The sequence below is a fragment of the Liolophura sinensis genome, chromosome 6 (genome assembly GCF_032854445.1).
Source record: "Liolophura sinensis isolate JHLJ2023 chromosome 6, CUHK_Ljap_v2, whole genome shotgun sequence".
Lineage (NCBI taxonomy): Eukaryota > Metazoa > Mollusca > Polyplacophora > Chitonida > Chitonidae > Liolophura > Liolophura sinensis.
This window is the reverse complement of record NC_088300.1, coordinates 15,293,792-15,321,597: the sequence shown is the minus strand read 5'-3', so window position 1 is coordinate 15,321,597 and position 27,806 is coordinate 15,293,792. Positions and strand designations below refer to the sequence as shown.

Here is a 27,806-nt window from a genome sequence, read left to right as displayed (position 1 = left end):
TCTCCAGGCGGGTGCATGAGAGCAGGGTGGGAAGAGTAGTCGCGCGTGGAGGTTTGTTTGCAGTCGAACAAGGCGAATCTCATTTCTCAAAGAAAATCATGCCGAAAAGAACTAATCCTTTCGGAGATTCCTCTCCTCTTCAGTTCAAATCCCACATTCGACAGAAGGAGGTTGACATGGGTGTTTTGCGGGAAGAAAACATGAAAGCTGTTTATGGTAATATCTTGATTTCTATGTGCTTTTGTTGTAGGCTACATGTAAATCAAATGTTCACACTTTTCTAACTCATCGGACTTGAGATTTTGCAGTTTTGAGTAGAAAGCTAACAATCACCTTTAGCTGTGTAAGGTCAGCCATGTGCTTAATGTGCAATTTCGGAATGTGGATGTTGGCCTGGTACCACTAGAGATTTCAAAGGACATGGTAACAATAATTAATTTTGTTAGAACTGTTGAATTGCCATTCATTTGGGTCTGTTATATTAGAGTGAGTGAGTGCTTGGGGTTTAACGTCGTAGTCAACAATTTTTCAGTCATATGACGACGAAGGAATCATTAGGGTGCATGTACGTGTAATGTGCCTCCTTGTTGCAGGACGGATTTCCACCGCTCTTTTACGACTTACCGAAGGCAAGTAAGCCGCCCCGCCCGAGCCATTATACTGATACAGGTCAACCAGTCGTTGCACTATCCCCTTCATGCTGAACGCCAAGCGAGGAAGTTACAACTTCCTCTTTTAAAGTCTTAGGTGTGACTCGATCAAGGATTGATCCTGGATCTACCGGTCCCGACTGTTATATTAGAAAGTCAAATATTATTGGCAGTGGCCTCTTCCACACAGGCATGTGTCAGAAAGGGAATATGGTGCACTGTGTGCATGCTTTATGCATGTCACATCTACCCAGGGATGAATACACCTACTGGTATATATTTTGTCCCAGGTCACATATTTAACATCCTTAATTACTGAGCATTTATAAAAATGCCTTTGAGATTCACTCACAAAGAAGAAAATTATCATGCAGTACTTAAACCAGAACATTTAGAAGCGATTTCTTGAGTTAAATATAATATTGAAGAAGGCTAACATTTAGACAGCGGTATGTATTTGTTTAGGTGCTCATGTGTAACTGTGATTTGAGTGGTACTGCCATGAAAGTTACTGTGTGAAACAAGCTCAAATGTGCCATGGTTCCTCTAGACGCCTGTTTTGTGCAATTTCTTCAAATAAAAATGAAGTCATCATCCACAAATGTTACTGGGAGACTAGTTGCATTTCCGCCTAATCTCCCTTTTTTTGCATGCTCTTTGTTATGTATCTCTGAGACATTTCCTCGCAGCTACGGTACCACAAAGGAGTTGTGGTCTGGTTGTTTTATTCTGGTACCTTGTCTTCTGTGGTGCAGCTGCCAGAGAGCAAGGTACCAAATTAAGATTGGATGTCTTCTGTGCAGAGGTAATCCTGCAAAACATATGCTCTCGTTTCGCATATTGTAACTCTGGGAGGTCAGCTGCATAACTTGAATCAGAATTATATCTTTACAACTAGTATTTGCTATGGATGATGGAACGCCTTTTTATACTTATAGCGAGCTTCTTTTGTGCTTGTGGTGTAATTCAGTGCACTAGTCTACACTTTGTAGTGCGGTTTAGTACGCTAGTCTACACTGTGTAGTGTAATTCAGTACATTAGTCCACACTGAAGTGTACTTCAGTGGAGTGTAATTTGGTACACTAGTCTACACTGTATAGTGTAATTTAGTATATTTGTCTACACTGTGAAGTGTAATTCAGTACATTAGTCCACATTGTGAAGTGTACTTCAATGGAGTGTAATTTAGTACACTAGCCCACACTGTACAGTGTAACTCAGTACATTAGTCTACACTGTAACTTTCCACATTAAAACATTGTTATCGTCAAAGATGGGTTTTTTTTGTGAATTCCAGAGAAGACCAAACAGCTGTTATTTACTGGGGCCCGTAAGCTGAAACAACCAGGGCAGGGTTCAGGATTGATGGACACCTCTGAGATAATGGCAGACGTTTGTCAGAAGGACCTTCATCTGGCGCCTGGCCAACTATGTCTGAGCAACTCTGGTAAACTGGCCGCTCCTGCCTCACTGGGTTTTGTGAATGGATTCTGTAATAACAACACCCTGCTGGCCAATCCACAGCTGAGCGTATCTGCTAATCCATTATCATCTAATAAAGGTCAGTAAATGGCGACTGGATGGGGTGTGATGTCAGATGTGTTGGGCACAGCATGTTAATGGTGTAGTGAAAAATGTGCAGTCCTGAGAAACAGTACTCTACAAGGATGACGAAAGCATGGCATCAATGGCTTGGAGGGTTAAAAAGGGACCAATAAGGTCATGATTTCAAATCCTGCCCTTGTTGTTGTGGCTTCGGCTATAAGTCTGGAGGTTTTCTCAGGTGACTGGCTGGATTAGACTCCAGGCAATCCAGTTTCCTATATCCATTGCAAGCAAAACATTCTTGAGCATGGTGTTCAAATAATAATATAGAAATTAATTCCATTGTATAAGTGAAATATTCTTGAAACTTAGTGCAGCACTCCACTGAAATAATTACATATATTTGATACATGAGCTATTTTCATTGGTCAACTTACAACTTGCTCCATGTACATAACTCCTGATTATGTGCCTTTTCCTCACCAGTAAGATGTTTCTCCCTCTAGGTTCTAACTTACAACCTGTGCCATGTACATTACTCCTAATAGTGGTGTCTGTTCCTCACCAGTAAGATGTTTCTCCCTCTAGGTTCTAACTTACAACCTGCTCCATGTACATTACTCCTAATAGTGGTGTCCATTTCTCACCAGTAAGTTGTTTCTCCCTCTAGGTTCTAACTTACAACCTGCTCCATGTACATTACTCCTAATAGTGGTGTCTGTTCCTCACCAGTAAGATGTTTCTCCCTCTAGGTTCTAACTTACAACCTGTTTCATGTACATTACTCCTAATAGTGGTGTCTATTTCTCACCAGTAAGATGTTTCTCCCTCTAGGTTCTAACTTACAACCTTCTCCATGTACATTACTCCTAATAGTGGTGTCTGTTCCTCACCAGTAAGATGTTTCTCCCTCTAGGTTCTAACTTACAACCTTCTCCATGTACATTACTCCTAATAGTGGTGTCTGTTCCTCACCAGTAAGATGTTTCTCCCTCTAGGTTCTAACTTACAACCTGCTCCATGTACATTACTCCTAATAGTGGTGTCTATTCCTCACCAATAAGATGTTTCTCCCTCTAGGTTCTAACTTCACCTGTAAGTCATGTAGCCGGGCTTTTATACAGATCCGACCATGTCATTTCTGTGAAGGGACAATCTGCGTGGATTGCACACGGCGGTGTGACATCTGTTCAGGAAACTTCTGCTCCTTCTGTTCTGTACTTAAGTAAGTATATGATATATTATTAGCTGTACCTGTACCCTGTGAAGCCTGTGTTAAGACACAATTGCAGCATCTGCCTGGCGTAGCATCCAAAGCAACTTTGCAACAAAGTAGCGTAGCATCCAAAGCAACAAAGTTGTTCCCGGTTTCCTCCCACCATTATGCTGGAAATATTCCTGAGTACGACGTAAAAACACCAATCAATAAATAAATAATGAAAAGACACATGTACCTCACCATGGTAAGAGGGCTTACACTGCTTTACATGACTTTGTGACAGCTTTGTACGATGGGCCCCGGGGTGGGCTTTATTCCATTATCAATAGACTTTGTACGATGGGCCCCTGGGTGGGCTGTTACAGTAAGTATATGCCTCAATGAGCTGTTTGCTTTTTCACAGACAGAAATTAATAACAAATTTAGCTTCTGTGTATTTACTTGAGGGCTTTATGCCATTATCAATAAACTTTGTACAATGGACCCCTGGGTGGGCTGTTACAGTAATATGCCCCAATGAGCTGTTTGCTTTTTCACAGACAGAAATAAATAACAATTTTAGCTTCTGTATATTTACTTGGGGGCTTTATTCCAATATCAATAAACTTTGTATGATGGGCCCCTGGGTGGGCTGTTACAGTAAGTATATGCCCCAATGAGCTGTTTGCTTTTTCACAGACAGAAATGAATAACAAATTTAGCCTCTATGTATTTACTTGAGGGCTTTATTCCAATATCAATAAACTTTGTACGATGGGCCCCTGGGTGGGCTGTTACAGTAAGTATATGCCCCAATGAGCTGTTTGCTTTTTCACAGACAGAAATGAACAAAATATTTAGCTTTTGTGTATTTACTTATAGGCTTTATTCCATTATCAATAAACTTTGTACGATGGACCCCTGGGTGGGCTGTTACAGTAAGTATATGCCCCAATGAGCTGTTTGCTTTTTCATAGACAGAAATGAATAAAATATTTAGCCTCTATGTATTTACTTGAGGGCTTTATTCCATTATCAATAAACTTTGTATGATGGGCCCCTGGGTGGGCTGTTACAGTAAGTATATGCCCCAATGAGCTGTTTGCTTTTTCACAGACAGAAATGAATAAAATATTTAGCTTTTGTGTATTTACTTATAGGCTTTATTCCATTATCAATAATCTTTGTACGATGGACCCCAGGGTGGGCTGTTACAGTAAGTATATGCCCCAATGAGCTGTTTGCTTTTTCACAGACAGAAATGAATAACAAATTTAGCCTCTATGTATTTACTTGAGGGCTTTATTCCATTATCAATAAACTTTGTATGATGGACCCCTGGGTGGGCTGTTACAGTAAGTATATGCCCCAATGAGCTGTTTGCTTTTTCACAGACAGAAATTAATAAAACAAATTTAGCCTCTGTGTATTTACTTATAGGCTTTATTCCATTATCAATAAACTTTGTATGATGGGCCCATGGGTGGGCTGTTACAGTAAGTATATGCCCCAATGAGCTTTTTGCCATTTCACAGACAGAAATGAATAAAATATTTAGCTTTTGTGTATTTACTTATTTATTCCTTTATCAATAAACTTTGTATGATGGACCCCTGGATGGGCTGTTACAGTAAGTATATGCCCCAATGAGCTGTTTGCCTTTTCACAGACAGAAATGAATAACAAATTTAGCCTCTATGTATTTACTTGAGGACTTTATTCCATTATCAATAAACTTTGTATGATGGACCCCAGGGTGGGCTGTTACAGTAAGTATATGCCCCAATGAGCTGTTTGCCTTTTCACAGACAGAAATGAATAACAAATTTAGCCTCTGTGTATTTACTTATAGGCTTTATTCCAATATCAATAAACTTTGTACGATGGACCCCTGGGTGGGCTGTTACAGTAAGTATATGCCCCAATGAGCTGTTTGCTTTTTCACAGACAGAAATGAATAACAAATTTAGCCTCTGTATTTACTTGAGGGCTTTATTCCATTATCAATAAACTTTGTACGATGGGCCCCTGGGTGGGGTGTTACAGTAAGTATATGCCCCAATGAGCTGTTTGCTTTTTCACAGACAGAAATGAATAACAAATTTAGCCTCTATGTATTTACTTGAGGGCTTTATTCCATTATCAATAAACTTTGTATGATGGACCCCTGGATGGGCTGTTACAGTAAGTATATGCCCCAATGAGCTGTTTGCCTTTTCACAGACAGAAATGAATAACAAATTTAGCCTCTGTGTATTTACTTGAGGGCTTTATTCCATTATCAATAAACTTTGTACGATGGACCCCTGGGTGGGCTGTTACAGTAAGTATATGCCCCAATGAGCTGTTTGCTTTTTCATAGACAGAAATGAATAAAAAATTTAGCCTCTGTGTATTTACTTAAAGGCTTAGGGGCCTCCGTGGCTCAGTCGGTTAGCGCGCTAGCGCAGCGTAATGACCCAGAAGCCTCTCACCAATGCGGTCGCTGTGAGTTCAAGACTAGCTCATGCTGCCTTCCTCTCCGGCCGTACGTGGGAAGGTCTGCCAGCAACCTGCGGATGGTCGTGGGTTTCCCCCGGGCTCTGCCCGGTTTCCACCCACCATAATGCTGGCCGCCGTCGTATAAGTGAAATATTCTTGAGTACGGCGTAAAACACCAATCAAAAAAAAAAAAAAAAAAAACTTAAAGGCTTTATTCCATTATCAATAAACTTTGTATGATGGGCCCCTGGGTGGGCTGTTACAGTAAGTATATGCCCCAATGAGCTGTTTGCCTTTTCACAGACAGAAATGAACAACAAATTGAGCATTTGAGTATTTACTTGAGGGCTTTATTCCATTATCAATAAATCTGACTGCCATCATATGAGTAAAAAAATTTTGAGCATGGCATTAAACATCAATCAAATAAATAAATCATGGCAGATCCTGTTTTCCTCTAACACGTCTTTGATAAATAACTTTTTTCTGTTACAGCTATGATCATAGCTCTGAAAGAGCATTCTGTTTGAACTGCAGCTCCTGATGTGAAGGTTTACAGGTAACCTCATTACACTCTTGGATGATTTCCTGGCAGAAGTTTATGTGTTTGTGAACTGGGAAAAATACTGCGATACTTGATACACAATTGATCCACCCTTTGAGAGAGGCAGAAATGTTTGATAGCAACAGTGTTATGGCCGAATCTGAGATATGTGTTTTTGAGTAGTAGAAGTGTAAACCTTTTCATGTGCTACTCATCTGGAGAAAAGTATCATGGAAGGTTATCGGTGAGCATAGCCAAAGTTCATACCTGCATGAAGATGCATTTGTGCCATAGTGCAGTCCAGTGTTTTTGTCCTTAGCCATGTGGGCATGCATGGTCCATTTGTATGATGACATCTGATTGTTATGCCTGTAAATGAGTGAAACAGCAAATAGAGCTTCTCTGTATTACCCCAGTTGTCACATGACAGCAGGTATGATGAAGTGGGACCTAGCCTAGTGAAGTAGTGTAGGTCAGCGGTATGTAAGTTATGAAAAACATGACATCAGCTATTGCGAGTTGCAGAGGTGTTGAGACATGCTTAATGAAGTTGATGCTTTTCAGCATGGATAGAATATACATATTTGATGGAGTTTGCCAAAGCTGTCTGTTGTAGGATTTTTCCTAGCAATATCTTGTCCAGAGCTACACAAGTTTATGATCAAACTTGTCCAGAGCTACACAGGGTTAAATCAGAAAGTGGTGGGCCTGGTGAACCTGGCAACCTTCTCGGTATGGAAATACATATCTTTTGAAAACCATCCAGACTGAATTGCAGATAAATCATGTGCATTGTAATTCAACGTCAAGAACCACACTGATCTGACATTCTTATCCTAGTAGAGGTAAATGGAATGATTTTCAGAACCATTTTAATATTATTATAAGTATCAAAACATTCATTCAGGCTAAAACCATGCCATATTTAAATAGTTTGACTACACCCTTGTCCTTGGAATAAAACTAATATTAGAGTTCTCATCCCTGTATATTCATGTAATTTTGCCCGATTTTTCACTAGTGTGAGGGTACATATATACTTTATAGCTTGTAATAAGAATGAGGACAAATTCTTCAAAACTTGTTATTTGTGCCAAATACTGCCCTGAATTTTGGGTACAGAAGACATACATAAGTACATTCACAGATCAATGTAATACTGTGGATACTGCCCATCAACAGTGCAGTGTGCAGATGCACAAGTGTGGGGGGTACAGTTGTGACCTTGGAGTATCACTGGCTAAAGGTGTATGCTGTCATTTTGACCTTGCTTTGTGATCGTCCACAGCCATGTTGTTCTGTTGGTTGTGTTTTTGGTGTTTTTACTGCTACTGAACATAAAATCATTTTGTTTGTTTATCCTGATGGCTAAAAAAGCATAAATGTTGATTTGAGTACTGACATCTCATTGATGAAATTTAACAAAATACTTAAGTGATAAGTCTATAGAGAGTACTCTGTGTATGTGAATGTAAAGTGGTAAAATAAGCCAATCATTCAATCAGTTCAGTCATTGTCAATTGCTGAACTAACTCCTGAGGATTACGGTTTTTATGTACATGTTATACTGTGCATTCTGAACAGTAATTGAGGACATAGTGCTGACATTTATTCATTTTTTGACTGTTTTATGTCATCATCGGGAAATTTAGTGCTTACATTAGTGTGGTGGACATGTTCAAGTTGTTGTTGACATAGATAAGGGTGATCAGTCATTATCTTAGCAACAATCAGTGGATAACCTGGAGTCTGTAGCTGAAGGAAGCAGTTTGGGCGTGCGTGTAAAATGCAAAAATTTTCTGCAAAAAAAGGCTTTGATTTTTCGTTGTTCAGTTGAGAGTTCTTTGGAAAGAAAGAAGTCAATTAAATAAATCAACAATGTGAGAAAGGAGATAGCTTACATACAGTGTACATGTACTTATTGCCAAATCATAACTAATGACCATTTTGATTTGTTTTCCCCACATAAACGTGTACAACTCAAACAAACAGGATTTTTATCTCCCCAGTAGTCTACATGTAATGCACGCATCATTTCCGCTCAACATTTATGCCAGGTGGACAATCATTTTGTCATTATAGTGTATTTTATATTCATATCATGAGTGACATCCAGTTGACCCTGTGATTGTGAGTACACTGGGTAGCTTTAAAGCGCCATAAATGGCTTGTGACTGTACATGCACGCTATTGCCATGGTGATCAGCACTGTGGTGTAATTCACCATGCTAGTTGTGTGAAGACAGCATTACAAATGTGATGTGCAGCTGTCCCAGTGTTGTAATTTTCTAAAAATTACAGAATCAGAATTGTCCAGTGTAAGGCTTCACTATTTTGATATAAAATATGAAAATTATATCTATTAAGAAATGTCCAATCAAAATCATATTCACTGCACATCGACATTTAATTTGTAATATAATATTTTGCTATTAAACTGGTTGCGCAATTATTACATTGTCTTGTACATTGAACATTTTTGCAGTTACCAACCATTAGTATCATGTCCTGTAACTTACATGTTTTGTATGTGCCATAATAGCACTTCTGTAGATATTTGATCTCTTTCATCAGTCAGAGCATGGCATTTTGTAATGAATTAGGTAGAGACATTTGCACAGAAGTGTGTTCACACACTTAACCTCAGTCATTTTCATTCTACATTACGTGTTTAAGCTTTTTAAAATAAAACCCTCATGAAATCCATTTTTAGTGTCAAAAGTCTTCTTAAGTTCATGTGTATGTTATTAAGTTCTGTTTTTTGTCTTAGTAATCTGATGGTTTAATTTCAGTGGTACATGTAATTTTGGAATAGATGTTGTTCAAGATTTCGCTTTCCTAAAGGGAGGTGAGGATTTTTTGAAATGTTTGTTGGTGCTATTCTCTACACCAGCAATGACAAACAGGTTTATTGGCGGAGGGGTCGAAGGAAAACCAGTTCACCTTGGCAGGTATCTTACAAACCTCCAGACACAAGGCTGCAGGGACACCAGATGTAGGTGTTTTGTACATGGTGCAAAAAGTGGGATTGTTGAGGATACTTAAGCTCATGGAAGTGGCCTTCATGGCATGCTTGCACAGCACAGAGACCCACGAGCCTCTCACCAATGCAGTGGCAGTGAACTCAACTCTTGTTGGCTTCCTCTCTGGTCATGTGGACAAGTCTGCCAGACCCCTTGGCACTACCTGGTTTCCTCCCAGCATAATGCTGGCTGCCATCAAATAAGTGAAATGTTCTTGAGTACTACGTAAAATGCCATCCAACATCATGACTGCCGAAAGTTGACATACTCTCTCAGCATCTAACTGCCGTGCAAGGGCTCCACAAATCTTGCCTCGCACCTTTCATGCTGTATACATTCTGTTCTTACATTTGAATAAAATATTGCTTAAAAAAAAATAACCTACTCAGCTGACCCCTGGCAACTTCATCATCTCTCTCACACAAGTCTAACAAGTTGTGACAGTCCTAATGAATGATATCTGCTCCATCAGTTTGATTTGCCAGATTCTGATCAGCAAAGACTCTCTGAAGAATCATGACTTAAATCAACTGCTGGTTTACTGTGTTTCACCATATCTGAAGTTGCTACAACCAAATAGATGTCTATCACCTTAACCACTGCAGGCAGCAACAACTGATTTACTGTAAGTCTTCAACATTTTCGACCTTTACAATACTTTTTTCTGTGAAATGTAAGCATACAATTATGAAAATTATGTTAAAATGATTTGTGTGACTAAATACATGTACACAAGCTTCATGAAACTGCAACTTATTTTTCTACACTCATAGTTCCCTCAAATTTTTCAAAATATTGGTTGCAAAGGTTGTTGAAATCATTGAAGAATTAGGGTATTCATATATTTGAATACAAATGATTTCAGCAAATCATGGCTATCATGTTTTCTGGGTTGAGGAACCACTGCCCGCTGACAGGAACCCAACAAACCTCTTGACTTAAAGCTACAGCTAAACCGGTGAAATGGCAACAGTTCTCATAGATGAAAGAAAACACATTTTTTCCAAAGCAAATGGTTTTATTGGATGCATTACCATCAGATTGTAATAAATAATTTGTTACGGCAGAGGTCTTGTTCGGGGTAGTTGTGACGATATACTGGTATGCCACGCACACCCAAGTAATGTCAGTAGATCAGTGTCTGAATATCAGCCAGGCTAATGTCAAGTTTCACACAGCTCAGAAATGCTGACCAGTCCTAGTGGTGGAGGAATCTCACAGAAAAAGCTCTGTCAAAGGGATCTAGCTCAAAGCCACACATGAAACACAACTGATGTGTCATACATTGCTTCACTATAAACACAAAAATTCTAATTTATTTATCTGCGAAATGGCAAACTGCAGTGAATATCTCAAAGGCATTCAATAACAGTATTTGTATCCGACCTGAAATATGTAATAAAAGAGGTAAATGTATGAATTTGTTGACAAACGGGAAGTGTAAATTATGCCATCTAATAACATTTTCCATTCTACGCTGAAAGAAACCGGTAAATCCTGTGAGCTTTATGAAGGTGTCTGTAAGTTCTTATATGACCTTTGTGATATGATTTGGAAATGTAAGGAAATTTAAAGAAAAACACAAAATGAGGTATAGAATATCACTGATAAACATGGCAACTGGCAACAGAGAAACAATCTACCCTGTAAAACAGAATTTGTGATTAGTGGAGAGTTTCGCTTGCAGGGTTTTGACACTTAAGTAGGTCTTTGTTACCGGTACACAGTACATTCTACATGTTAAACTTAGTACCACTGAGGGATTTACAAGAATCAAAAGGCATCTACGATACAAGAAGGTACTAGCCTAAGATCATCCAAAGTGACAGTTAATTGTTGATCATACATGTATATGTGGTGTCAAAATAGTGCATGATGCTCTATGAGCTAGAGTGTTCTATAACATGGCTCACTTCCATATTTAAAGTCAGACAAACTAAACAGACCCTGTTGTAAATGTTATTCAACAATATCAGAGTCACTATCCCCAGTGACGGCACGAATCAATAAACAGCTTCTGAAAAGCACCAAAGGCAAAAAAGTACATCCCATCTTTGCAATAAGCTTACTTCATGTTCATTATACACAAGCTTCCCACTACAAATTTAGCTTCACATTACATGTATATACACAGGGTGAAGCAATATATCACAACCTGAAGCTAAGCCACTTCATAAACACGACCATCTAATTTACAAGCCTTTCTTACATAATGCTATTTGATGTACAACTTATCATATACAAAACAAAATGAGATCAATCTATCGTTCTTATTGTCTAGTCCCCACATCACAAACAATATCTAGGCATTTGACAAAATTAAATATGTATTTCTTCACGTTCTACCATTCTTTGAGCCAGATTTCTACAAACACAGATCATACTATCCTTATAAACTATGATACAAGTAAGGAGAATCTGCACCAATGCTTTGCGTGTTGAGGTGACATGATGAATATGCATAGAATGCATGTGGAATCCAACTAGAGTCAGAGCAATGCAGCCCAGAGACAATATGGCCTACACCCATGTGGATCACCCAATTTAACCCTCTCATCTTCATACCAGAGAGCCCTTAATATTAGATTTGGTAATACTAATATGAAAAGTAATGTTGGTGATCTAGCTCAGATACTGATGAAAAAGGCGACATAACCTAGGTCTTGACATAATGAAAAAATATTAAATATATAAATAAGACAGGCACAAAACATTGGAGCACTGAACTGATGAGTTGATAGACATCTGTACAGAGGACGGATACAGGAACTTGATACAGCTGCAGTAACTAGACAAACCAATGTACTGAAGAACTAAGACTAGAAATGTACCTACAAGTACAAGTGTTTACATGGGTCTGACCATTGTATATAAAAGCGGAGTACAAATCAAAAGGTTAACACAAAGACCTGTGATACATGATGTTTGCAGTTTTGTCGCACACACATTATCCAGGCTTATACATGTGAAGACTGCATCAAAAGTTTCTGGCCGGCAACTATGATGGTTATGTATACACAATTTGCCTAAATAAACACAAGTCAGTTCACTCCCATCAAATCCAGGCCACGTGATTCATCATCACTATGTGATCCATCATCACTATGTGATCAATCGCACAATGCCTGAATCTGACTGGAATCTGACTGGGAATCCAACTGACAACCTGTTGTTGGCACATATTTCTACCCAAGTCAGGAAATCACCTGAACAGCTAACATCTTAGCTGTTGTAATCATTGCAAACATCTGCTGGAGTTAGCCTGAATACTGGCTACCATGAACCTGGACATTTGGTACAGTTAGCCTGTACATCTGTCCTAATGAGCTTGGACATCTGTCATAACAAGCCTGCTTATCTGCTGTCGTACAGCCTTACACCTTCATGCAAAACCACACCATTCTGCAGACAGAGGATTTGGAGTACTGAGATATATATATATGTATATCGACATAAGCTTGCTAGACTAGATCAAGCTGTAGGAAGTACACTGTAAGTATGAAAAATCTGAAGAGTCAAAAGGTCCACTGTAAGTGATCATCGGTGTCAATAATACTCCTCATCCACAAAATCCTCAATTTCCGAAACATTTGAGGTGTTATCGTCAATGTCCTCTGTCTCCTCCTCTCCTGGCATCTTCCATACTTGTTCTGGGTTATCAATGGGTCGGAAGCCAGCCAGCTCATGGATTCTCTGGATTTCTTGAAGGTACTGTTTCTTTTCTCGACTGGTTAGTCGTGCTGACTCGGTCCCTCCTTCCTCTCCCGGAAACAGAGCTTTGTTGATCACTGCAATAAAATTACACCACACTTATATAAAACACTAACTTCACCCATACATATGGCTTGATTTATCAGATGTCCAGTTGTAACAGTAAAAGACAAACATGGCTATACATCTATCATTTAATAGCAAAAGTTAATTTACTTGTTATTGCTTAAAACAGATCCAAGGTGATTTTCAAGAAACCAAAAGAATACTTTATTATTTGAAGTCTTAATATCTGTGATATGTTTGATCATTCTCAAAATCATGGCAAGACAAACCCTGCATACGATGGTCCATTTTCCTCAAATTTTTCAAAATAGCTGCCAGTTCCTGATTGGCTGCATTCCATGCGGGAATTTCACCGCTGGTTGGTTGGTTGCTGAGTTCAAATACTGGTGAGGGACTGCCACTGACACGTCTATTATCCCTGAAACAGAAATTTATTTCTTTTTTAAGTATGATGCTTTCCACCATTAGCAATGACAGTACACTTCAGACATGTACAGGTGTATGTACATTATGACTACTCTTTCTGAAAACACAAACTTTACACCATCTTTATATCTGCATCAAGCTCCTGTAAAGGAATAAGTTGTGGATCGATAGAGAAATTACATCACATTAATAACTGGTCAATACACATCTATAATGTGTCACACATCCTACCTTGTTTGTATGACACACCTTCAACCTTTTATTTTATTTACTTATTTGATTGGCGTTTAACACCATACTCAAAAATACATGTATTTCCCTAAAACGACAGCAGTCAGCATTATGATGGGAGGAAACCAGACAGAGCCCGGGGGAAAAAACCCATGACTATCGGCAGACCTTCCCACATACTACTGGAGAAGAAGCCAGCATGGGCTGGACTTGAACTCACACTGACTTCAACGGTGAGAGGCTCCTGGGTCATAGGGCCGCACTGGCATGCTAACCACCTCAGGCACCTCTACCTTTTATGTTTGATACTTAGGTTTTATTTGAAAGTTGTGTTTACATGGTCTTTGACTTTACATCTTCACCATCATGACCCCTTCATTGTAGACTGACCTGAATCTAATGATCAGTGGGTAAACAGTGGTGTTTTGAACAGCACAGTTTGCCTTAGAGCACAAGTGATTCCCGTTTCCCAAATGAACACTTGTGTTTTCTTGTCCATAAACTTTCAATGTGAAAGGAACGATTTCTCATTTAATCATCCAGCTAAACAATGTGGGAAGCTTGGTTTGTAAAATATATGTATTTAATATCTTTCTTCAGTGGTTTTATTTTATTTATTTATTTTTGGGGATCTTTCTCTTCTATAATTTGGCAAGAAGAAAGCACAAAAGGAAGTGAAAAAGTATTTAAAAGTGGGAAATTAACCTTGTGTTCCTTTTCTGAGAGTTAATGAGTCTTTTTCTCAAGAAAAATGAGACTCACCTGAGTTTCTCCAGGGTGCGATCAGTTGAGGTCTTCAGCTTCAGAGACAGCTGGTAGATTGACGAAATGATCAAATTGTCATACGACTGAAAACAAAGAAATAGGCATATCAATGTTACATTTGCCTGTGACTTAACAAACAGCAATAATATTATGTATGTGACAATACATGTACACTCATTTCAACATCATGCTTGAAAGTTAAATTATCCCTTATACTAGGAGTACAGCACACTGTAAATCACACAAATATACCTAGATAGAAGAGTGTGTCACACAGGCAGTGAGCTGAGCAGTAACAGGTCTCACAACAAGCACACATTTCCAGCACTCTTACTGGCTATCCTTATCACTATATACATAGCATATACAAAACAACTATTCTATTCAAATGTACATGTAGGTCATTATCTTAATATTGGAGATGATTATAAATGTATTACATGTATATAACTATGTATCAGGTAAGGTTAAGATTAATACACTGTACTCTACATTTACAAGCACTGCACTACATATACCATTACACATTAAATTCTACAACGTAGGTATAAATCCTTTATTTATATTTATAAAAATACTCATTTTATAATTCCGATTTACATCAAAGGTTGATGATGCTGTTTTTAAGACTACCTTTGATGATGCCATTTTTAAGACTATCATTCTAACCGCATTCTGCATATATACATACCATTTTATATATTATTGGCTCTTTCCATTCTTTCCAGATACCCATATATAGATCATATTTGATAGAAATTGTGATCACTAATAAGAAAATGATTACAAATAATATACATGAGCCCAGAAGGATCTGAAAGCCAGCTTTAAACACATGGATGTACATGTATGTATTATTTATGTGTCACATAACTTACTGGAATGTACATGCATGACAAAAATTATCCCCATGACAATGTGTACGTGTTCAGAACATGGGTATCTCTGATGAAATCATTTGGATGTTAATATAATAATAATAAATGTATAATACTTTATTTGTGTCTGCATTACAGCTTCGAAAACCATCTACTATCTCCTGCTTTAAAAATGTTCTCCCAATAATACAACTTCAATACAGCAGAGGTCGAGTAAAGTCTTACTCATTCATTTTCTCATTGTAACAATAAAATCAATTTTTTTCTTTAAATATTAAGACTCTCTGGTCTCTGAAGTCGTTAGCAATGTTTGCCCCACATGTACACATATTCTGAATCTTATATGCTTACAGGTGTTGCTACGGGAAGGTGCATACAAATGATATACAACAGTATAGCTGACAACAAATACATGCTGCAAGTGTAAATTGTGAAGTTGTTACTAGTCTGTCGTGTTGATTACCACACACTACCTATATTAAGATTATATTACACAACCATACCACAGCAAACAAACTATACCAAATCGATTATCCCAGCACACACGGAATACATGTAACAAATCAATTATCACAGCACACACGGAATACATGCACCAAATCAATTATCACAGCACACACAGAATACATGTAACAAATCAATTATCACAGCACACAGGAATACCCACGTGAACCCTCTCACAAACTAGGCAACTTTTACCTATACAATAGCTAACTGCATGTAGCCAGTACATGTACTTGTTCAAGAACTGCTAAATCAAAGAGTTTAAAATGACACTGTCTTGGGTAGGCGCCTACATGTACATGTGTGTATCTCAGTACATGCACAGCACCCATATGGAAATGTAAACTAAGCTAAACTGTTTTCAGCTCTATTGAACTCTAATCACCAATAACAAGGTTTTCCTCTGCTTTGTTAGCATGGTTAACCGTGTTCTTTGTATGCCTCCTAAGTCTGTACATACCCGCCTTCTTGCACATGTACATGGTCAGAATGACTGCATGACCGGCAGTTTGCAGGGTGGTTCACGGGGACCTGTAACATCCGTCTTGGGTCACATGTACTCTTTTACCCAGGAGTAGAAGAGGAGAAAGAGAGAGACAAACCTGCGTGTGGAGGTCAGTGTGTCTGTGGACCAATCCCGGCACGGACCGGGCAGAGTAAAGATCGTGAGAGTTGTTAGCACGACGGAATGGTGGAGAGAGAGGGGGTGAGGCCGGAGACCTGCTTTTGGGTGGAGGTGTGAAGGCCGACTTATAAGGACGCAGACTTAACATACCATAACTTAGAGGGAGATCCTAGAACATAATCAACACAAAAAAAAGTAGTACAGAATTCCTGAAAGGAACTTCAAGGGCACAACCGAACAAACAAAAGGAAAGTGATTATTAAATGATATTAAGAACCAAAATGAAAAAGAGTTCCTTCACCAAACCAGTTATGTTTAACACAACAGGTAATATCTATATGTATATTTACATATGGATATGAGCAGACGTGGACAGTTTTGAGTACATGTAGCATTCAATAGACTGTACATGTATGTAAACTGCAGAGTACATGCAATGAATTCTTACAGGGGAGAGAACTGAGAAGTACATAAAAACCTCTGGGGAGAGAGAAACCCTTCACCACCAAGTCTTAGGAGAAACTTCAGGCAACATGGCAATAATATGGAATTGTGCACATTATGGGGGGATCTAAATCTGATATCAGACACAAAGGTCTATGTGCCTACATCTACTGTAAATTACAAAGTTATTAAGACTGATGTTTGTTTGTTTGTACATGTATATAACTTTAGGTATTCCTGTAGGCATGAGATTTTCTCACACAGATGGATGTCAAATTATTGGTCCATTTACTTACGAATTAACTTATGGTGTAATAGAAACAGGTGCGTGAAAAATATGAACATACATGAATGATTGGTGTAATGGACATTACATGTCCATGTTGTTATGTTATAAAAGGTCAAATGCATGTACATGTATACATTCTGCATGCAAATTTACATAAATCATTAATGCTACTAAGTCTCAAGAGTAAACACGTACATGTCTGAATGTGTGCTATTCTTTGCTAAGGTACATGCACAATCATGTAGATACAAGTACAAGCGAAAGCTTAAGATACCAAGAGGATGAGTATATGCATGAACATCAAAGATGTGATCATTTAGGAATCTGGCACCAGACATAGGATCATCAACAGATTTACAATTACAAGGGGGGCCTCTGTGGCCGAGGGGGTTAGCACGCCAATGCTGCGCTATGACCCAGGAGCCTCTCACCAAGGCGGTCACTGTGAGTTCAAGTTCAGCTCAATGGCGGCTTCCTCTCTGGCCGTATGTGGGAAGATCCCCCGGGCTAGGCACGGATTTCTCCCATGATAATGCTGGCAGCCGTCGTATAAGTGACATATTCTTGAGTACGGCGTAAAACACCAATCAAACAAATAAATAAAATAAATATAATTAAAGGTTCCCTACATGTACATGTAGATATACTTTAGCATCATCTGTGACTGTCACCAGATTCCTTAATCTTCAGACCTCACATGCAGACATGAGGGAACACGTAATGTGTGTGATACATGCATACTGTTCAATCGTGCACATCTCACAAGTACAAGTATATACTGTGCCAGTATGACAAGTACACATGTACCTATAACACATAGGTTACATAAATTAATACTACAATTACCAATATACATGTAAGCCAATTACATGTACAGTCTGAGGTGTGCAGGTTGCTGTGAGTTTAAGTCCAGCTCATGTTGGCTTCCTCTCTGGCCGTAAGTGGGAATGTCTGCCAGCAACCTGTGGATGGTCGTGGGTTGCCCGGGAGCCTTGTTTCCTCCCCCAGTAATGCTGGCCGATGTCGTATAAGTGAAATATTCTTGAGTAGAGCGTAACACACTAATCAAACAAATAAATAATCTGAGGTGTGCATGACATATCTGAAACTCTCGCAAACTTGAAACCGCTACGCGGTTTATTATCTGATGATGGAAATCAGCTGGCAGTTATTTGTGTATCTTTAGCACTACTGAAGCCCTAGTTACTTCCACTTTCTACACCCACACACCTACATTAGTAAAATACAGATTAGCAACATGCATCAACACCCTGGTCACCAGTTAGCATATATATACATATATATATATATATATATACATACACATATATGTGATATACTTTTGTACATAGAGAAATACATGTTAGTATGCATGTTATGATGACACAGACATGTACACAGTATATGTACAACCTACACCAAAACTAGGAGATACATGTATACAATAAAAATGAGACAGGTAAAACACAGTTAAAGTTAGTAAAGGCTGGATATAAGTGTATAATAATACATGGAATAAATTAATACAATACCAGATGTAAATTAATACTTAACGTAATAATGACTTTAATTTTTATTTACTTTTTAAAATTTCTTCTTTAAATTAAAAAAAAAAAGAAAAATATATGTGTATGTTTTTTTTTTTTAACTAAATGTATGTACGGGTTTGACGTCATTCTAAGGAATATTTCACTTTTACCATGATGGCATGTCACAGAGGTCAGAGAAAACCACCGTCTTTTATCAGGTACCTGAAAAACTTCCTTACTTTAAACCAGAGACCATCCAGCTTGAGCATAATACCTAACTGGCTGACTGGCACTGTGGTTGTTAAAGAGACGCTTTAACTAATTCAGGAACATTAATTACAGTGTAATATACATTATTGTATTAGCATATTTATGTGTGATATACATATACCTGTCCTTCCACTAGCCTACACAAACTTATATGACTTTAATCACACAAGATGGTCAGTACCATTAATAACAAATTATTAAAGTTTAACAAAACATTAACAAAAATGTGAGAAAACTACTACTTTTTGTGTCTGTCGGGTATACTCTTTTGGAAACACTGGCTATTAATAATGGTTAAATCTATACAAGTATGTATTTGTAAAATGACTGCTTGCCAGCAATTCACATGAACATGTAAAGTAAGGCGGTAACCTACCGTGCTCTCCTCTGACAGTGAGCTGCTATTCTCGTCCCCACTATGACCGCAGTGGTCCCGTACACTGGTCATTGACTGAGCCCCACGCGGGCGGAATGGCCGCTGAAAACCTGCCTGATTAAAGTTATCAGCAGCCTCTTCATGCAGAGCACTGTTAAGATCATCACTTGACATGGAGTCACCCATCGATTCACGCCCAAACTTGTTAAAATCCTCGTTGTTTGTGTATGAGGCTGAGCGATTCATCTTGGAGGCACCTCTTTCAGGGGTGGGACGCTTGGTTTTGGTAACAGCTGGTGGGGGGTTGGAGGAGGCTTTTGTTGCTCTCGCTTTACTGGCCTTGGCCTCAGCCACTGCTTTCCTTGGATCATACTCTTTCCGCCGTTTCCAAGCATTTCTTTCCTGAGTTTTGGGTGAGTTGGAGCGACTTGGTGGCTGAGACCTACTCTTGTGGCTCACACCTGTCACTGTTAAATCGTGCTTGTTTTTCAGGTGCGATTTCAGATCTCGGAGCTCCTTTTTGCGTGCCGTTTCTGGTGTTGATGTTTTGGTTGTGCTAGAGCTGCCCGAGGCTGATGATTTAGAGCTGGTTGTGGATGTGGTACTTTTGGTGGATCGTAAGCTATACCTGCCGCCGTCAGTGCGTGCGAAGTTCTGCTGGCTGTTACCTGCATTTTGTTTGCCTTTCTTTGCAATGGCTGCCCCTAAGCTGCGATCTGAAGCCCCTGTGGAGTTTGGTCGGGATATGGAGCGCCCAGAGACCGGGCGGCCTGTTGATTTGGGGGTACTGGTACACACAGAGGAGCTGTCTGACTTAGTATTATCAGGAGACTCTGTACTGCCCTCTGCCCGCAGTCTCCTCAACTGGAATGCACGATTTGGCCTCGTCATGGTTATAGTACCCTTCCCTTTAGAGCCCTTACGTGAAGGCTGTGAACTGGTTTCACTGTAATCCGTGCTGGCATCTGAGCGCACGCTGATAGAATCATTATCACTAAGAACGTCAGACACCAGAGAGCGGTCAGTATCACACGGGAGGCTCAGCTTCCTACTCAGACTAGCCGCACTGACCGGCGACTCGCGTAGCTTAGGAGTGGAGTCCTGTTTCTGAACAGGTTTAGGTTTAACCTTCTGACCTTTGACCTGGGCGAGTCTGTGGCTGACCAGTTTATCTCCCTGCCTCCCCCTGCCCACAGAGCTTTCAGGCACCTCATTTACCACTGCCACAGTGCTTGACACATCTGTGTCTGAATCACAAATTGAACAGAAGTCTTGATTGCACTCCTCGGCCTGACGTCTGGACACCATCCTAGCCTCCATGGCGGCCATCACAGTCTCTGTGTCTCGCAGAAGAATCTCTGTGTCTATAGACGCTAAACTACGAGCACTTTCACTTTTTGAAGTCTTTACAGTCCTCTCAGGTAAATCTGATGAAGATAAACTTGACACATTAGTAAGAGTAATATCACTAGTCGACCCACTTCGACTGGAGTCCATCTTTCCATTGTGAGTCACCACATGACTAGAAATTGTGACAGATTTCTCCTTCTTGACAGCAGAGTTCTCTCCCTTGGGAGAGAAATCACGAGTCCGTTGCACGATATCACTGAGCCTTGGGCTGGGGTCACTTCTGGGACTACCTGAGGGTAGGGAAGGTAACTTCCTACCTGTTCCTGGGCGTTTCTTCTGATGACCACTTGGTGGACGATCTGCAATAAGACCAACAAAAAAAAAACAAAACTTTCACTTACTTTTCGGCTGAACATTTATTAGGACACTGAAAACACATTTTCCATTTAAGTTCCTCTGTCTTTAGGGCAAAAACATTCTTATTTGATTGATGTTTTTGTACGTGGATTCTTCACTCATGGAATGTTGGAAAAGGTCATGGGTGGAGGGCCCAGAGTTAAATGCCCCACACTGCCCACACTTACCAGCCAAATCTCCCAGATGACTGAGCTTGTGTGGCTCTACTTTTATAATTACACTTACATACATACAATTAAATGTTTCGGTATCTGAAGATAAAAGCAGGCAGTTAAAACAAAAAATCTGTTAAAATTTTACATTGCTGCAGAACTACAGTTCGTGAGAATTCCAGGAATATGTATGGGTGGTAATGCCACTGACACCGTCATACAGACCTGATGGGGACATGGAGTTGAGGGAGTCCTTACTGCTTGAGGACTTATTACCATCAGGTGACGAATGACTGCCATTCTCCTTAAGAAACGTTCTCTGTTTGATCAGGGTCTGAGGCACATCAAGTGCTGACACCTGGAATACATGGATCCAAAATACAGATAACAACAGAACACGATATATTGTTTATAATAATCCTGCATTAGTTACACAGACAAGACAACACAAGACAAATTAGTTACAGCTAACTGTGTGTTAACCATGGACGTCTTGATCTATGACTTGAACTAAAATTTCATTTAAGTTACCCATTTTGCCTGTATGAGAGTTCTACTGATAATAGAAAGGTGTTTTAAGGTTTGTTTGAAAATTATGGTGATATCGTAAACTAAACTGCAAGTTTTAGCACCAAAAGTAATATTTTATGACCTTTATTTTCCCCTAAACATGCACTGTTTGGAAACATTTTTAGAACAAATTATCACTTTTCCTGGTAATGTTTATTTAATTCGTATTCTTAGCAACAGCATTTTATTGACAACCCTTTACCTTGGCCTTGTCTGTAGACTGCTGCTGCCTGCTGTCATAGCCACTGCCTACCTCCACCTCCATGCTGCTCAGCAGACCACCATCTGCCCTCTGCCACTCCAGCTTATCCAGGTCCTCTTCTACCTGCTCCAGGTGGTCCTCCATCGACCGCTCCTCACTATCATCGTGGTTCACATCACTCCGGTGGAAAGTCTCTCCCTCATCCACCACCGGCCGGTTAAGACCATCCCGCGAGATCCCAAAGATGTGGTCAATGCTCTGTCGAGCCTCTTGCTCCTCTTCCTCAGCCTGTGCCTCTTCATCAAGCTCAATCGTGTATGTTCCCGCCTCACTCGTTTTTTCTACCTCCTCACCCACATCGTCACCCTCTTCTGCATCAATCACATTCTCCTTGCCGCGCTGAGCTCTAACCTTACTCACTGCCACCAAAGGCTCTTGTCCAGATTTCTGAGGTTTGAGGTATGCCAAATCCTGCTGGGCTTTTGGTAGTCGTGATGATTTACGGACGTACTCAGCATCATGGAGGGTGGATTCTTTATATAGAGCATGCTCAGTGACCTGAGGGATTATTTCCTGTTCTGTCCGGCTTTGTTTACACGTGGAGGTTTCAAACATTTTGTCAATCAGGAAGCTTGCTGGGTCTGACAGAGGCACATCAGCTGACACACCCTCAGACCTCACCTTACCAGATGCAGACTTTACTTTTGTGAAGGTAGAGGAATCAAAGGGTTGTCTTTCCTTGGGCGACTTTCTGTCTGATGGTTTTGAGGCTGAAAAACGGGAAAAGAAGACATAACACAAACTTCCTTTCAACTTGCCAGTAAGTTTCTTGTATCAAAATATAATACCTGTACATGGAAAAAAAAAATAAATCTACTCAATTCAAACCTACTGCCATATATATGATATATTGAGTGGATTTGAGTAATTTTGGAAAAAAGTTTGTGTGGTCGAGAAAACTTGCGGTACACTGATGTATGCAAACTTGATTCTCCAGGAAGTTTCATGTGAATAGCTCCTTCCATACTAAACCTGAAAGAAATAAAACCTGGAGGCCATGTTGTTCAAAAGTGTATGAAAATTCAAGCTCTTTATTAACTTCAGTCCAGAGAAAATTGCCAGGGTATTTCTATTAGGAAAAGACCAGTGTTAAGATTTAAGCAAGGTTAAACTATTAATACACTTGAACAACTGCCATCATCTCTCAAATTTGTGAATCTTGCACTCTGCAAGTGTCCAGTCACTATGTTAAATTCTTATCACGAGACAATTTACATCTGACCAATGAAGAATCCTGATAAGGCTGTCAAGTAAGTACCCCATACCTTTCTTCAAGGCGTTGTTCTGTGCTGGTTTCTCCTCCCTCAGGCTTCCCTCCTCCTCCCCACTGAGGCGCCCATCGCCCCCAGCCTTCGATGCCGAATGCCTAGGGGTCTTGGGTTTCTTACTGACCTTCTCCTCAGCCATACCCCACAAGTCCTCTAACTTCTTCTGCCGTGTTGGCGAGTGTTCTCTCTCTTCACTCTGATTAACACATACACAGCAAAAGTTAGCCCAGGATTATCCGTAATATGAGAGATCTACAGCCTTAAGCCTTGCTCAGATTATCAGGGCATGTACTGACTTAAAATTATTCAAGTTCCTCAACTTTAAAAGCTGCCATATTCATAATTACACTGCATAAGAACCTGATTTTCACAAACCATGGATGTGGAGAAATGAGACCTGAACTGAAGTTGAAAGACCTGTTATTTTGTCAAATTATAAACCCTGTTTAACAGATGGCAAAAGTTACAAAATTAAAACACAACATGACTTTTGGATATTAAAACGGAAAATTTTAATAAACCATTATTATTTCTATTTCAAGTAAAAACAAGTGTAGCTATTACTCTTGGAGTAAACTATGGATACAATATATAAATAAATGAACACCTGTTCGTGCATATTCTCACATAATTTCCTGTTGTTTCTCTGTTTTGCAGACAAATGTTTTGATAATCTATGTGTTCATGTAAAAATTAACACAGCCTGCACATAAATTTTGGCGCAGAAAGCTTTGTTTTATATTCACCCTTTTTATAACACACAAGCGCATGACATTTGAGATTTTCATTATCATCATTTCAATGTGTTAAGAAATCTTATAAATTACATGTGATTAAAGCCGTTTTACAAGCCTAAATATAAAACTTCATCAACATTAACAAAAATGCAAACACACACACAAACACAAAAAAAGAAAATCAAGAAACAAAAACATGCCTCAGGCACCAAAAAGTGGATTATTTATACAAATGATCTTAATTAGCTGGAGCCATTCGATTCTATGGCAGATTTTAACATGCATGAACGAAAGTCATTTTAAATCTGCCTCTGTCTATCACACTACTTGCAAAACAGGTCCATATACACATGTATACAAGTGGTGTCACGCCACAGAGGTCCATTACATCATTTATAGTAGAGATGTATATAAAGCATGGTACAATATCATTACACTTAAACAGTTCAATGACGAATGACTTGAACTGCTGATATGTGTACATCCTTACCTGACTTAGCTCCTCTTTGTTCACTGGCTGAGAAGCCTTACTGGAGGCCTTCTCTAATCTCTCCCGAAAACTTCTACGAATCTTAGAAGGCACAAATTCACTAAGGCTTCCAGACATGTTCATTTTCTTGCTGGGCTTCTCATCGCCCAAATCTACAGTAAAGGCCATGGCGCTTGTGTCGTGTGTTTTGGTGGTTGGTTGAGAACTCAGGCTCTTCTCCACTGACACTTCTCTCTTGTCCTGGTTAGGAGAGACATCTGGTGATAGGCTGTCCTTTGAGAGGACAGAGTCATTATTCATCGTGGGATGAACTGGACTCTCCAGGTCAGGATCAGTGTCCCGGGCAGGGATCTCCATGTACCGCTGGCTGTACTTAGGGTCAGACTTGTACTTCTGAGGGTCATAACCCCAGTCAATGTCAGCCCCGGGTTTTGTGGTGGACTCCACAGATTTGACATCTGAAAGTACAATCATACACATGCACTAATGTGGAAAAATGCATCAAGCATGTCAATTCATGTTTGCTCTTCATAAAGCTTAGCTAATCTTGAGGTATGTAAATAACCTGATAACAACCTTTATGCAACAAATTCTCTATTTCACATCATACAGGTAAATACATGTAGAAATATCGTCATGCAATTTTACTCTCAACTCACCGAGTCAGTAACGATGTGGTGCTGTCATCTAAAACTAAGTATGCAACTAGCATTATCAAGCCACAGATGATTCATGTAAGATGGACTGAATTTCTTCTTTAACTCTTTTGTTTTGACATTTATTCACAAATATATACTTGATATTTGAAAATTTCTTTCACTATAAATGTAAAATGTGGTAATTAAGTCTTTCCTCTCCATGATCCATCGAAAAAGGAAATGTACCTTGCACTCTCAGACATGTCAGATCTCTAACAAAAGAATGGCATTGTCTCGCCTGGAATGTGCCTGTTACTATGTGCACTGGACCAGGGAATTCCTGAGCAGATATACAAAATGGCAATACCTGTAAGTGCAAATCATGAACAGTCTGATTTCACGAAGCATAATAGTACCTGAGTGGGATTTGGGTTGTGGTGCCGAGGACCCAGTCTCTGTACCCTGTCCTTCCTTCTCATCCTCTCCCCACCATGCAGGCTGACCATACAGTGGTGTCCCTTTCAGAGCACGATCTACTTCTGAAAACAGAAGTTAAGCTTATCCGACATGTGACTCCAACCTACATCAATGCATCTCTATCTCCTCATTTGACAGAATGGAATGACATCAAATCCTAGGGGTTTTTTTTATTTATTTGATTGGTGTTTTATGCTGTAGAAGAATATTTTACATCAAATCGTATATGAACAGCCAGAGCCAGTGCTTTTCATTTTGAGAGTGTGCTGTAAAATGGGCACATCTAAGGTATCAAATGCTCTTATATTTGACCCTGTCAATGCAGCTGTTTACTCCTTAGCATAATGATGGACATAGCTGGAAAACACTGAAAAACTCTGCTAATATTTAATCATAAGCAATTTCACACTTGCTTACATTTATTGCTAATTGACTGAAGTAGATCATGAGCACAGTTTTTGTCCATGTACTTTTACAACTTGGACCTGAAACGTTTACCTGATTTTGAATCTGAGGAAATCCTTAAATCTGTCAAGTTATCTTTCTTCCTAACATTATTAGTGTCTCTCTCTGGTTGCATGACTCCATTGTCCAAATGATCCTGACTGAAGCCGGACCTGGCAGTGTCCGAGTCCAGAGACCGTGAATTGTCACTGTCTATATACATCACAGGTTTGCTAAGAGCACTAGGGTATTGGGCCTTAGGCTCTCCAGGGTATTGGACCTTAGGGTCACTGGGGTAGTGAGACAGTGGATCTGCATCAGAAGCTGTGCACACTGAGTGTCTCTGGATTGATTGACTATCCATTGCGCTATGACAACTGTCCTGTAACCCATCTGAGCACTGCGAGGAGTTTGTCTGGTCAGCCGCAATCTGTCCCTCTTTTTGATGGATGTGTCTCATCTTGCAAAGTTTCTCCCCTTTCCGCGGCCAGGTGTGGTAGCCTGATGGGTCGTCCAGGCCATTCAGGTCGTGCTGGTGGCCACAGGTCAGCTGTGCTGGCCCCACCTGTTGCCTTGGATCGAGGTGGACATGCACCCCACAGGTATGGTGGATCTGCTGCTCAGCTATGCAACCCTACAATAACAAGAGCTGGATTACTTTTGAGTTAGATGCAGCGAACTACATATATAAACCATAGGGACAGGGGTTCGGCCTGATTTCATAAAACTTCCTTACTTCAGTAAATTGCTCAAGTTGGTATTTATCTGCATAAGTGCTACATGGAAATCTTAAGTCAAACTTTTCTGAAATATGGTACCGTAATGAGTGAAACACTGTCCACTTTGGCAAAAAAACTTTCTGAAACCAGTCCTTATGCTATATACAATCAAACTTACCCATCTCTCCTCAGTTCCTTCTTTATCAAATTTAATAGAATATTTCATTTTCCCAATTTACATTCATGAATGAAGACCTGAAGAAAAACTTATGTGTTTTGCATTTCTGGCTGTCTTCTAAGATTGCATGAATATCTATTTTAAAACATCCATACAGATAGGATAGAACAGATCGCATATAAATATACAATGTCCGCTCCAAAGCCTTTATACCCACACACTGATATCACCATCCACAAATATAATTAAATATAAGTAATACATGTATGTGACAGATGAAAACCATTTGTTAAACAATAAAACAGTTGATTTATCAAGCAGTAAACCACAAATTAATAACATAAAAACACATAATCCTACAAAAATGAACAATGAAAATAAAATGTCACAACAATGGACAAAATAAAAAATGATTTCCCATTGAAAGTAAGCATATCGTGAGGCAAACTATTTATATGCATGTGTATTGTTTTAGAATTGAGAGCACAAAACATACACTGACAATACATATTGTACATGTGCATGTAGCAGTGAACAATACAAGTACA

General features: G+C 39.4%; 2 protein-coding genes across 7 annotated transcripts in view; one reads left to right on the top strand and one right to left on the bottom strand.

The window, feature by feature from the left end:
• Positions 1-35: 35 nt before the first annotated feature.
• On the top strand, positions 36-7,030 carry LOC135468156 (apoptosis regulatory protein Siva-like). Its single transcript, XM_064746244.1, has 4 exons — positions 36-216; positions 1,949-2,212; positions 3,277-3,421; positions 6,371-7,030. Exons 1-4 carry the CDS (start codon positions 99-101, stop codon positions 6,417-6,419), a joined length of 576 nt encoding a protein of 191 aa, XP_064602314.1. The 5' UTR covers positions 36-98; the 3' UTR covers positions 6,420-7,030.
• Positions 7,031-10,439: 3,409 nt separating this feature from the next.
• The window catches only part of LOC135469229 (centrosomal protein of 170 kDa protein B-like), a 48,662-nt gene continuing 31,295 nt past the window's right edge, over positions 10,440-27,806 (bottom strand). For 5 of the 6 annotated variants that reach the window (XM_064747816.1, XM_064747812.1, XM_064747814.1 and 2 more), the window contains 11 exons: positions 26,416-26,995; positions 25,857-25,979; positions 24,803-25,260; positions 23,573-23,771; positions 22,248-23,017; positions 21,701-21,833; positions 19,557-21,265; positions 16,626-16,817; positions 14,639-14,724; positions 13,489-13,637; positions 10,440-13,230 (listed from right to left, as the gene is read on the bottom strand). In XM_064747816.1, coding sequence (XP_064603886.1) covers positions 12,989-13,230; positions 13,489-13,637; positions 14,639-14,724; positions 16,626-16,817; positions 19,557-21,265; positions 21,701-21,833; positions 22,248-23,017; positions 23,573-23,771; positions 24,803-25,260; positions 25,857-25,979; positions 26,416-26,995 — 4,641 coding nt within the window. In that variant the 3' untranslated portion in view covers positions 10,440-12,988. The remainder of the gene's footprint in view (positions 13,231-13,488; positions 13,638-14,638; positions 14,725-16,625; positions 16,818-19,556; positions 21,266-21,700; positions 21,834-22,247; positions 23,018-23,572; positions 23,772-24,802; positions 25,261-25,856; positions 25,980-26,415; positions 26,996-27,806) is intronic. The other variant, XM_064747815.1, reaches the window with a different exon arrangement.